The sequence below is a fragment of the Camarhynchus parvulus genome, chromosome 2 (genome assembly GCF_901933205.1).
Source record: "Camarhynchus parvulus chromosome 2, STF_HiC, whole genome shotgun sequence".
Classification (NCBI taxonomy): Eukaryota; Metazoa; Chordata; class Aves; order Passeriformes; family Thraupidae; genus Camarhynchus; species Camarhynchus parvulus.
The window spans coordinates 44,279,491-44,292,989 of record NC_044572.1 but is presented as its reverse complement, the minus strand read 5'-3'; the positions used below and the strand labels follow the sequence as shown (position 1 = coordinate 44,292,989).

General features: G+C 44.0%; 2 protein-coding genes across 4 annotated transcripts in view; one reads left to right on the top strand and one right to left on the bottom strand.

Moving 5' to 3' along the window:
* The first annotated feature begins 4,012 nt into the window (after nt 1-4,012).
* Nucleotides 4,013-5,678, top strand: CCR9 (C-C motif chemokine receptor 9). Its single transcript, XM_030963774.1, is given in 3 exon segments — nt 4,013-4,030; nt 4,511-4,969; nt 4,971-5,678. Coding segments are annotated over 3 exon segments (1,185 nt in total).
* A 3,589-nt stretch (nt 5,679-9,267) lies between these two features.
* The window catches only part of FYCO1 (FYVE and coiled-coil domain autophagy adaptor 1), a 45,886-nt gene continuing 41,654 nt past the window's right edge, over nt 9,268-13,499 (bottom strand). For all 3 annotated transcript variants that reach the window (XM_030971827.1, XM_030971828.1, XM_030971829.1), the window contains one exon: nt 9,268-13,083. In XM_030971827.1, the coding sequence (XP_030827687.1) occupies nt 13,008-13,083 (76 nt within the window). In that variant the 3' untranslated portion in view covers nt 9,268-13,007. The remainder of the gene's footprint in view (nt 13,084-13,499) is intronic.

Below are 13,499 nucleotides of genomic sequence, written 5' to 3'. Positions count from 1 at the left end.
TTTTTGTGGAGAAAAAGATAGGGTAGTGTAAATAATACTTTTTTTCCTTCATGCTCTGTGTTCATAGCCCATCCTTACGGCCAAAACTATTATTTCAGCTATTTTTAGGAGTTTACCTATGCAGGCTTGGGCTGATGCATTTTTGTGATGGATGTTCTAATTGCCAGGGCCACTCAGAGAGTTTTCAAGCTGGTTTTCTACTTTAACTCCCCACCCTTCTGAAGAGAAGGAAAAGTTTAATGTCTGTGGACCCATGCTGGAAGAAGACTCTTTTGTTTCCTCTTTATGGAAATCTCCAGGGACCCCTGTGTGTAATCTACATAAACAAGTAACCTGTCTGGAATTGCAATCAGAGGCACTGATCTCACTGACTGCAAATACCCTCCTCACAGAGGACAGTGAATTGCAGCCACAGCCTCTCCCCCAAACAGACCGTCTGAGGAGTTATTGGACGTCTCAAGCAGCCTGCTTGGAATGAAGCCGATTAATGTCCTCTTTTTACCCAAGGAAAGGAAAATTGGCATGTTAAAAGATAGATTTACTGCAAACATGGTGCAGTTTTCACTGTGAAAAAAGGAAACTTCTTGGTCAGGCTCAGAAGAGGATATAACCCTAAGTTTTGTTTTATTTCTGCAAAATCTTTCCAGTTAAGTAGAAGCTAATGTCAAGCTAAGTACTTCTCTGCCTATAGTACCTGCAATAAAGGAAGAGCTTTAAAAATCATCCCCAAATTATGCTTAAGCACCCCAAAGTTAAAAAGAAGACAGAAGAAGTGCCGGTGGCTTTAGTTTTCTCACTTTAAACAAAACCAAAAACAGTGTTTCACTTGCAAGTTCTCTTGATGAACATGAAAGCAATATATTTGTAAGGAAAACAGAGATGCTTAGTTTTGTATCAATATGAGCTGAAGGGAAATCACAAGTTATGTCATAATGCATGATGATATTGCAAGAACTGACTGCCTTGTCCCTGGTTTCAAGAACTGACTGCCTTGTCCGTGGTTTTACTTGAATGGATTTAACTGTGGATGGCATTGAGTGAGCATACAAATCAGCAACCAGTTTGGCAGAAATTTGGTAAGAGGACTACATTCACACTGTTCTGCTTCTGTTCGCATTCCTGGGGGCAAAAAAGCTGCTGCTGTCAGCAACACTCACTTAACAAGTGTCATGTGGCAGAAAAGTGATGAACAGGATGAGCAGCTGCCTGTGTTCTGGTCTGGAAGTTTATCTACCCTGGGGGCTTTTAGTACAGTGGGACTGGCTCTGTAAAGTGGTGGGTTAAATTATACTTATTACTTTGCTTCCAGGGAGAATTAAACTAAGTCTGATTAAAGTCACTTAAATGCTGAACATAAGGGTTCAGATTCACGAAGGAGAGACCAAAGGATGTGAAGATCCTTTGCATCAGAGGCTTTGCTCATGGGCATGCCTTTACCCTACTGCAGTTAATGTAGCTCTCCCAATGCTGAATCCGCTTGCATTATACCAAGGGCCAAACAAGCTTGAATTACAGATGATTACTGTGGATCCACCATCAGGCAGCCATTTGCAAGCTCAGGGTAACTTGTCCCTAATCCCAGAGTCTATGCCTGTGCTTTCACATGTGCTTTCCTTAGCAGGTGCCCTGGGGTTTGGCTGAGATCTACTCCCCCTCTTCTGTTTTTCTGCAGGATGGCCCAGGAGGTAGAAGAGGCCAAGTCCTGTACAGTGGTAGCATCATACAGACCTATGCCTGTTTCATGAGGGGTTTCAAGATGACAACCAATTATTAGAGATACACAGACACCTTAGGGGAGATTTTGTAGTGGAATATTGAGCATCCTGCTCTCCTTCCCCTTGGAAGGAGATGCTTTGCTGCTGACATGAGCATGGTGCCAAGTAACAGCAGAGCCCACCCTAAAACCTAGCCAGAACCACTGTTTTCTCCATAATTGGAACTGAGCCTGAACTGTGATTTGGAAATTTCCTTGAAGTCTGAGTCAAGCGAGCATTGGTTACAGCTGAACACCATCATTAAAGCAAAACCCCGTGGTGCTCAGACTTCCTGCAGAGAGGGGAACTTAAATCAGCATCATTTGCCTGCCAGCTTACCAGAAAGAAGACATAAGATGTGCAAGTTCATACTTTTATTAACCACTTCTCACTGCCTTTTCAAAGTCTTCCCTGCCACACTCTTCTGGATGGTTGTCACATAAAGATGTGCCACCACTAGGGACTTTATGGGAAGCTGTGACCTTGGGTCAACCTGGAGAGGGCAGGACTAGACCTGGCTCCTCATTCCTGTCCCAGCCTCCCAAAAAGACCCTGGAAGCTGCCCAGAGGAATCCAGTTGTGGTTCAAGGGTACTTTTTCTCCCCAGTGAAAGTGTTCTGCAGCAGGACACAGCCTAGAAGCAACGTCTGATTTGCCCTGTGCTAGATGATGTACATAAGCAGAAAATTGATGGTATGAGAAATTGTCCTTTTGGTATCAAAAGAGCTTACCAGGAAAAAACCCCAAAATAAAAATAAAAGAAAGAGAAGATTACCACATGTGTTTGAGCCACCTAAAACATGAAAACCACAGAGTAAGCAGTCTGTGACAGGTCTAATCAGGCTGAGGCCCCAGGAGCACACACTCAGCCTACAAAGAGGTTAATTGTAGGTGTAAAGAGCAAGCATTACATGCAGAGTGTGACTCCTGGGTGCCACATCCAGGCTGCCCCCCTGCAGCAACTGTCCTGATGAGTCCCCTCACTCCTCCTCTATTCATGTCTCTGTTTCCCACGAGCAGCCTTCATGGAAAAGGAACTAAATTACAAATCACCTATATTTTTTTTTTCCCCACCGAACTGGCCCAGTTACAATGATCTTTTTGTTTGCAATTTAAGGTAGGTCTGACAGCTAGAAGAAAATAACACAAAAAAGCTCCCTGGGAATACATAGCTCTGCACCCTTCATGAGATGCTTCAGTGACAGGTTAGAAGTAAGTTCTGGGGAGAAATCAGGAGCTTACTGACTGCTGCCAGCCACAGCCATAGGTGCTTTTTGTCAGCCCACAGCGAGCAGTCAGAGGGAAGTCAGAGCATGAACATGGGCCATTTCCCCATGGAGGAGGTTTGGCTCCATCCGCTTCTGCTGTGGCTTCTGCAAGGTGGCCTCTCGGTTACATGAGCTGCTTTTGAACGGGTCTGGAGGAAAGGTCTGTGCTAGTTGAAGGTCCCCAGCAGCACTGACTCGCCTTGTCTTGTCACAAAGCATTATTCTGGACAAGCAGAAGGGCAGAACATGTGGATTAAATGCACCAATACTTAGGTGTATTTGTGTTGCATCGAGCCCACCAGGCTCAGCTACGTTTTGTGATGATGGCCCAACTAGAAAAGCAATCTACAGCAGAAAAAGCCCAATATTTTTTTGGTTTACTGGGGCTCAATGATCAACTTTGCTGGCCAACAGCAATGAGCACTGTGCCTAAACTCACAGATAAGAAAGAGAAGTTGCAGGTAGAGATTAATCACTTGCTGCAGAAGATGCAAACATTTAAGACTGCAAAGTACTACTAAAGCCAGGTACTTTTCCTTCTTAGTTGCTGGATAATTTTAGAGGAAAATTTCAAATTTTCTCATGAATCTTTTGCAAGATACAGTACTTTTAGATTACTTTTTACATGTGCACACTGGGGAGCCTACAGCTTGATAAAAATGAGATAGCAGTAACTGTAGTGCATCCAAGGACTTAATCAGCACAGTGCCATAGAGAAGCTGAAGACCTAATGTAGGCTAAATGTAAATTTGTAAAATGGAAATAAGTAAATAATTCAAATCAGCAGCATCAATATCTGTGTGGTTTGTTCATCTTCCGGACAGAGCTGTTTCAAGGAGTTGAGGTTTTTATTAAAGGTATCAAAAGAAGAAGTACAAGGAAGAGGGTCACAGTCCTGCTTCAGACTTGTTTCAAATCAGTTGTTTTCCCCCATCTTTCCTCTCCAGGCTACGGAGCTTCCTTCAGGACTGAGGAGCAATCTGGCTGAAGATGGCAGCTGCAAATGTTGTGAGTATACAGCTATGTCACTGTTCATCTCCTTTCCCTTCCCTCCTCTTTGTCTCCATCAGTTTTCTGCCTCTTTCAAGCCACTGGTACTATCCCAATGTAGCAGTAACACAAAGAATTCTTCTCCACCTCTTTCCAAGCTGGGCATTTTGCCTTTTGTTATGTATTTGAAGCCAAGCAAACCATGGTTTGAATTATCTGACAGACATAATGCTTTCACCACCTGCCATTTTCATAACTGAAGTTGGCTGGATGTCGTGAACTGCTCTTTTGTGAGTTTTTCACTCAGTGGGTCATTTTTATAAATCTCTGCTGTGCTGCACACTCTGAGCAATATGAAATTATCTGTTTCACTGGCATCCTTTGCAATTTTTCATTTAAATGGAATAAATTAAGCATTTTAATTGCATCGGGTGGAGAGGGGCAAATGTATGTTTTACTGAGCCTCTCAACACAAATTCACTAGATGTCCTATTGCAGGTCACACATCCTGGCAAAAGTAGCTTGGATTACTACAGGAATGACAGCATGGTTCTGTCCTTGTGTGAAAACCCAGTGAACAGCACAGACTTCATGTGTGACAAGAGGCAGGTCAGGCAGTTTGCTCAAGCCTTCCTGCCAGTGTTTTTCTGGCTCATCTTCGCTGTGGGCACAATGGGGAACACCTTGGTCGTGCTTGTCTATTGCAAATACCACTTCAGGAGGAGCATGATGGATCTGTACCTGTTGCACCTGGCCATCGCCGACCTCCTGCTCCTTTTCACCTTCCCCTTCTGGGCCAAGGCTGCTTCTGATGGATGGATCTTTAAGGACTTCATGTGCAAAGTTGTCAACAGCATGTATAAGATCAATTTCTATGGCTGCAGCTTGCTTCTAACCTGCATCAGCTTTGACAGGTACATCACTGTAGTGCAAGCGATGAAAGCTAAAACTTGTAAGGCGAAGGTGGCTCCTGCGCAGCAGGCTCATGTGCCTGGCTGTCTGGCTGACATCTGTGAGCCTGTGCATCCCAGAACTCATTTACAGCCAGAGCACACAGGTGGGTGACATAACAGTTTGCAAAATTATGTACCCACCAAATGTCAGTGTGATCTTCAGAGTTACGGTCCTGGCCTTGAAAGTCACCATAGGATTCTTCCTCCCGCTCCTTGTCATGGTGATTTGTTATGCCCTTATCATCAACACCCTCCTACAGGCCAAAAGATTTCAAAAGCAGAAGTCGCTGAAGATCATCACCATGATCCTCACTGCTTTCCTCCTCTCTCAGTTCCCGTACAATATTGTTTTGCTGGTCAAAGCCATCAACACCTACACAGGGGTGGTGCACAGTTGTCAGGTTTCCAACCAGCTGGACATCGGGCTGCAGGTCACCCAGATCATCGCCTTCCTCCACAGCTGCCTCAATCCCTTCCTCTATGTCTTTGCTGGTGAGCGGTTCAGGATGGCGCTGGGCAGGATGATGCAAAGCTGTGGCTGCTGCTGGAGCAGGGCCCAGGAGCACTCCTCTGCCTGTGACAGCCAGGAGCACAGCTCAAACTGGTCCTTTGCCATGCTGGGAGGGCGGCGGGTCAGGAACTCCTTGATCCTCAACACTCACTGGACCTCCTCTGTTATGTCCCCTCCTTGCAAAGGTCATCCTGTAAGTTAGTTCTCACCGTCTCCTCTCCAGAGAAGCACCAAGCTCTTTGGAAACCCTCTGTATACCCCAAAGATTATCCCAGAGGGGCAGAAAGGGTTGGGGACCTGCCCTTGATGTGTGGGAACCAACTAAGGGTTGCTGGCTGAGAGAACAGGAAACCTTTGGCAGATGGGAGAAAAATGGAACCATATGAACATTTATATGCTATAAACAGAACTGTCACAAAAACTATCTTTGTGACAGCTGTCCCATCTGCAGCTCAGACCACAACCTGAAATAACAAGTCTCGCAGCAGGTGATAAACCCAGCTATGGCTGCAACACAGGCAGATGAAGCTTTCTGTCCATAGGAAGCAGCAGGAGGGGGCTCAGGGTTCATTTGCTGTCACACCAAGTTCCCCTGTGACTGTGGCCTGACTTGGGAGCCCTGCCAGATTCCTACACCAGATCCCGTCCCGTGTGAAGGAGAATGGCCTTTAGCTCTGATACTGGTTTGTAGCAGTGAGCAAATGCTGCTCTCTGTGCTGGGGCAAATGCAACTCTGTTTGGCTGCATAGGTGTTTTTTCTTGCAAAGAAAAGCCAGTTGTTCATGTACATAAAGTGGGCATTGCAGAATATGGTCTGTCTTTCTCCTGTATTTTAGCTGTGTGATGTCAGGTACAATGGCTCCTGTTTTGGTACTGGAAACAAATCACCCCTCACAATAAAAAATTAAGGGCTTCAGAGACACTGAGTTGTCTGTCCTGGGGATATTTGTTGTATGGTACAAAGCTGTCATAAACCAGAAAACAAAAACCAAACCCATGGTTCAGCTGACCACCAGTCATGCACTAATATCTTTGAAAATATATTTAACCTAGGACCAGGAAAACAGGGACTAATTTAGTGTCAAACCTAATGAAATTTGGAATGACACATCAGGTTGTGGAGGCTGCCGTTCCCAGAAGTGGTGTGCTGTAATGCACCCCAAAACCTGGGCCCACAGGGCATCATTTATCTGTTCCCCCTTGCTCATCCCCTCAGAGGGACGTGGCCTCACCTGTCCTGCCTGACTGCAGCCTGCACCTCCCACTCTTCAATTGCAGGATGTAGTGCTCAGGAGGCTTTGTTTTAAATAATCTCATCTAACCTGGTTTGCATTCTGGTACTTAGCTCTTCCAGGGAAAAAGGGTTTTCATTGTGCATTTATCGTTAAAGCATGTTGGTAAACAAGAGCTTTCTGCACAGTTTGGTGCTGCTTTTCTAGCTAATAAGGTATACCTAGGCAGATGGGGTTCAAGTTTCATATACATTTATTAGGATTTTTTTTTACCTTTTCCTTAGAAAGAAAAATGGTCAAAGATGTATATAATTTTCACTGTTTGTATAAGAAGGGTGTGGGGTTTTTTTTGTAATTTGTGCTCAGCAAACAGAAGCCAAAATTAAATAAAGGCACTGCCACATACACCAAGGGGATGAACTGGTTGTTTGTTGCCCACACATCCTTCCCAGTTTGGATCCATACACATAACCTGTTTGCAATCACAGCATTTACCCCTCTCAAAAGAGGCCAAAGGAAAACTTTGCTAAGAGGATCTGTTTCAAATATCTAACCCTTGTGGTGTGGAAGCTGCAGCTGAGAACCCTGCAGGCACCAGAGCAGGTTTAGGCTCCTGGGGCGTGGGCTGGGGTGCAGTCTGGGGAAGCAAGGCAGGTTTCTGCAGTAGGGGAGGAGGGAGCACATTGGGGGCAGATGCTTCCCCACAGCAGCTCAGTCCCACTACCTTTTCCTGAGGCTGGGGGTGATAGGGCTCTTACTCAGAGGGTTCTCCTGGCCCCCAAAGAGCCCTTGAGTTATGCAAACAAGTAAGTGTGCAAACCTTAGCTGCTGCTAGCTCCTCTTCCCTGCACTATATCTCAGCAGCCCCAGGAAGCTGAACTTCATGGCCATCTCACAGAAATAAAGCTTCCTCAGTCCCTGAAATGCAGTGGGGAACATTCATGCTCAATCAGCAGGTGAAACTGCTGAGGGTGGTGAAACAGCCATGAATTTGCAGCAGTTTGGGGTGACGGGGTTGTCCCTGGGTCATGCACATCCTGCTCTGAGTCAGGCTGCTCCCATCACAGTGGCAGGGGAAGCTGGCAACCAACCTCCCTAGGGGTGATTTTCCCTCTTGGGGTTGGTTCCACCACAGCTGCCTGCAGTCCAGCAGCTGCTGGTGGCTCCCCAAGCTGCTCTCACCACACAAACTTGGGGGAAAGCTGCCTCCCTGCACCCTCTGGCTGCAGCCTCATCAGCAACCCTTCTTGTTGGTCAGCATACAGCAGGGACTCAGTCATGGAGGTGTTGTCTGCCATTACTCCCTCTTGCATCTGCTGGGGGCCTCCATCTGCCAGCAGCACAGCTCCTTTTAGTCAAACCTTTCTTGGGCTCCTCTCTTCCTCTATCCTGATATTTTTCTTGGATTTATTCCACCATAATCCCTCTTGTGCCTGGCTAGGATGTCCCCAACCTTCACCTGATGCTCTCTTCCAGGATGGGAGGTTTCCTCACAGGCAAAGGAGCCTCCCTTGCTCCACGAGCAGTCCCAGGGGACTCTGCTCATGTTTTATGCACAGCTCTAGCAGGATGGGCACCCAGCAATTGCTGGAAGTCCTGGGAGAGGCCTGAGATCTTCCATAGCTTGGGTCCCCTCCCTTCTCTTTGAAGCCAGTTTTTCCTAAATGTCCCCAGTTTTGGGGGACAGCTGTAGTCTCCTATGCTGTTGCTGTTCCTCGAAGAGGCAGCTGGACTCGTCCCTGCCCCAAGTGTTGCATTGTCACCGTGGTGCAGGCAGTCACGCAGCGCAGCACCAGCCTGCTTGTGGTACAAGGGGAGGAAGCTGGGAGAGCCATGGGAAACTTCCACTCTCTACAGGCAAACCTGCCTACCTGGTGCCTGCTCTGCCCAAAACAGAGAGATCTTTATAGAAGCACCTCTTTCAGAGAGCAGGGAAGTGACAAAAGGGTGTGAAAGTACAAGTATTATTACTGTATTTGGACTTCAAAGCATCCCTGTGACACTTCAAGGACTAATACAGAGGATATGACAGCCTTGCAGCAGCTTCACCTTGTCCCCCAGAAAAATGTTATCCTGTGTGTGCCAAGGTCTGTTCATGGGGCACAGACTGAGAAATATAAGGCAGAAGTAGGGTTGGGAGAGCCTTTCCCCTAGCACCAAGGGAGGGGATATCACCCAGGATGGATAAAAATGCATTACTGGAGATGAACACAAAGACTTTCAATGGCTGCAGCAGTTCCTTGCAGAGCTGAGGTACAGCAAGGTATGGTCACTTACACATGTACTGGCTATATGCAAAACTCACTCTCTGCAGGTTCCTCATACTCCAGATTAGGCTTTGCTGGAGCCTCTCCTAGAGTGAATCTTCTGAACGTGGAGCCAGGACCCCAGATGCCTCTGGAGATGCTCTGAACCTTCTATTGGTAATTGTAGCTTTGAAATGAGGGGATGGAACAACATAAATTTCATAAAACCCCCAAGTAGATTATATCATTATCAGATTTATCTTCCACACAATGCCATCTCTACAAAGCAAAAAAGGGACAAACATTCGCAATGATAAAGTATTTTATTCTTAAATTCCTGAGGTTAAAAAAGAAAAAAAAAAAGCATCAAGAAAAACAGTCCAACACAACCATTAACATTTCTGTAACTGTACAGACACTGGTATACATGATTTTTCCCACATCTGGAGCAGGAAGTTTGATGTGAACAGGGCTTGCAATTCTTTGGCAGTTAAGACCAAAAGATGCTTCTGAACAAGTTACAACCTCGGTGATTGAGCATAATTAAAACTATAGTGCAACTTCAGTTTTAGGAAAGAAGTCAGGCTTTTGTAGCTTTGCTGTTTTTTAATGTGGTACACTCTTGTGCAATACCTCTTTCATTTTTCATAAAGAAACATTGAGTAATGTTGAGTAAAGGAACACTGTCATTTTCTTGAAGAAACTACATGCTTTCCTTTGCATAAACCTCTTTGGAATAAAAAATCTTACCCTTCATATCTCCTTACCCTTTCCAGCACCCAGAAAAACATCTCATTACTTATGCTATCCACAATGCATAATCTCATTGTCCTATGAATGTGACATCTCCTATAATTAATTTCATGATCAATTAAAAATATTTTTCTTTTTATTGCATTCCTGCAGATAATAAAAAGCCCAATTCAACAAATCACCTGAGCACCTATAAATAAACAGATTTTTCAGCATTGCTGGCATAGCTCAAATGAACAAGAATTTATGAATGGAAGAATTAAGTGCTTGAATGAAATAATCTCTTGTACAAGCCTGCCCTTGTGCAAACTCCTTTACTGGGTTTCCATGATTCCAGAAATGTCTGGAACATTTAAACAAAAGGTCTCTACTAATGTCAGGTTCATTACTGTCGCTGCACAGCCTCCTCCAGCAGCTATGATGGGATTACTGCTCCTGGGAAGCTTCTTTGAACAGCTGCACTCCTGTCCACTTGCACCTTACCAGCCTGATATTTCATCATTTGAAACTTTTTCTCCTTAAGGATTGTCTTTGGTCAGAAACAAACACTTTCTTTTCATCTTTAAACTACAGATTCTGACTCCCACCCTTAGTCCTCTTTCAGAGAGAGAAAAAAAAAGAAACAAAATTATTCTCAAACGGCAGGAAAACCTGAAGAAAAGGGACCACAAAGACTCAAATGCTAAATGAGAACAATGCAGTGGATTTACTCCCCTTCTCTCAAACACAGGCTTCAGCCAGTCTCAGAACTGTCTACATAAGAGACCTCCAGAAAAACATCTGGCTTACTACATGGAGACAATTATTTTGAGACCTACATGAACAGGGGCTTAAAAATATTTGCCACAGGATAAAAAAATGTCAAGAACTGGATGTGGAGAGAAATCAAGAAGCAAGGCCATAAAATTATTTTTAGTAGAGAGACTTCAAATACTTTTTAACAGAGATGTCATATTTTGGCTGAAGATACTTGACAGTGTCCCTTTACCTTACATTTGGCATGTTAGAAAGATATCCCTGGTATTAGGGATTCTAAGTTAAATTAGTATTCTAAGTAAACAACAGCAAAATGTTTTTAAAAACCACACCTAAAAGCTTAAAAGAAAACTGCAGCAGACTTCAGTAACAGCTCAGTAAAATTGCATAGCATATGGTACACAGTACTCCATTTTTAAGCAATAAATAATCTCTTCTTGCCTAATTAAATATAAACATAGCTTCAAGATTGAAATAACCTGTAATTCATGAACTGATCCACGCCATTTATTGCTGTTAATGGCCCACGTCAGTCTCTCGTCCATCTCATTTTCACGCACACAACCAGGTCAGGGCTTAACTACACTACAGCCTTGAGGGGCTTGCACCTTCCACTCACCACTCTGCCTGGTAGAGGGTTGGGAGCACACCACCACCATGGGGAAAAAGGCAGCTGGAGGCAAGGGAACGCTATTGATGAGCCAGAGACCTAAATCCTAGGTGCTCCATGAAAAGTAGTCATTCTTTCACAATCTTTTTCAGGATCACTGTATTATAGATTGTTAACAACTGGAATAAATGATGAGCAACCTTTAGCTTTAACTGCAATTATTTTCTTTTCTATGATCAGAAATTTCCCTCTGCCTCAGCTGCTCCTCTGTAAATGTCCAACACTTGGTTGGTGATCTACACCTTTTAAACAACCAGTCCTTTGGGGTGGGAGATCCCTTATGGGTATTGGATTGGACCAGCAAAACATAAACACCAGCTGGCCTCTCCTGACCACCTTCCCTACCTGAGCTCATCCCTCCAATTCCCTCTCCTTGCTTTTACAAGTTTGCCCCTTTCCTCTCCCCAAACCATTTGCTGCAGTTTATGCTTGCCCTTTTTTCTTCTTCCCCTTCATGCTTTATTTCCTGTCTCCCACCAGGAGCCCTGTATGTCAGCTACACTGGCATCAAGTCTCTACAGGGTTCCTCACAGGTTTTGCTGGTCTTCTACCAACTGCACTAAAACCTTTCAGGTCTGAGGTTTCTTGGGAGAACAGTAATATGAGAAATCAGACACACTTTAATTATGAGGAGGGCTTGTTGGGAGAAAGAGCTTTTCTTCTTTCTCCTGCCAAATGTTTTGCCATTCTATTGGAAGACAGGTTTTTTTGTACAGAAAAACCCACTTTCGGGTATTTTGACAAAAAGCTGAAATTCTATATGGAAAGCAGATGGTTTGCATAGAAATTTTGTATAAGCGAGAACACAGTCTTCCCTTAAAAGGCAGTGTTAACAGCCCACAAATCTGAGATGGAAAGCTAGCAGTTGGTTAGGGCAACTGCAAGGCTTAGGAAAGGGACAGAATGCACTAACACCACTGGGTGGAGAGCTCACCAGGCCTGGATATGCATTCCATTTTGGATGGACGTTTTGAGACCTGTTCAAACATTATTGCCGCCTTCCACATGGTCTAGAGAGAGAGAGAGAGAGATGCTGCTGATCTCCTCAGAAACTGTGCTTTCCTGTGAATGCTGATGACTAAGGTGCTAAGGCAGGAAAAAGGAATGTTCCTCTTTCCAGTATCACCCAGTGAGCAGAACTTTATTCCACAGGGATGTTCTGTGTTCTGCCACTGGTGCTCACCATAGGAACTGGGTTCCATGGGCCAATGTACAGAGTACGGTGAGCCAAAGTGAAAGGAGTTGCTGTTTCGTGCTTATTCTTGTGTAACTGGTATTCAGTACCAAAGCATTGGAAAGAGCCAGTTAAGACTTACCAAATCTTAGCCCAAAATATATAAAAGTCCTATGGTTTGCTGCTTATAAAACTTGGAAAAGATAAAAAATTCTAGATGGATTACAATAATTGTGAAGACTTAAGTATTGCATAATGGCTGCTCTGACTGTAAGAGCAGTACAGCAGAACAGACATGGTTATGTTTACAGCTCAGTGAAGAGGTCAAAAATAGGCATTTTTCTTTACATTTCCTTTTGAAGGATATTTTTGGAAGAAAAATCACCCAATTTTCAGCAGAGGATTTCAGTTTGCATTTAGATACGCCCACACTTATTTTTCTCCCCACTGAAAAAAAATTGGTTATTATTGACCTGTTAAACCAAACAACATGGCTTTTCAGCAATCTGTACACAGTACAGAACCATTAGTGTTCCTGAAAAGGCTTCTGTTTTTAGTGTACACATCTCCTGTCAAGTGCATTAGAACTATTGCATAGTTTCAAAGTCTTCAAACACAGTGGTAATCAGAATGCTTACACATGTACATAAATAATAGCATAGCTTAAAAATTTAATTAAAAATACACAGTATAGTAAAGGCTATGGAAAATCACTTCCATCATAGATGACAGGTCGCTCAACAGCCAAGTGATAAAACACTCTTTTTGAGATAAACCTGTTAAGGAAAGAAACAGAGCAAAAAGATCACATTAGCTGAAGCCAAAAAAGAGGGGAAGCCTTAAAAGTGTATTTAGTCTTTTGATTTACTGCTGTCAAAAATATGCCTGTGCAAGGGCCATCAGATTTGTTGTTAAAAAGATGACAATCCTGACTGAACTGTCTTGGAATGAGTCACCAATGACTTGCTCACTTCTGTTAACCCTCCCAGAGGTTCAGAAAGAAGAGCAGAATTCTGCTGTGGGGGTAGAAAAAAAAAAACCCAAACAAGAACCAAAACTCAGTCTTGAAGACCTCCTGGCAAGCGAGGAAAATTTTCTTATACTTACTTCTGAATGGCAGAATAATGGTACATCTGATCAGTTCCACAGCTTGTAAAACCAAGCTTATTTCACCTTTTATGCCTTTCTAGAA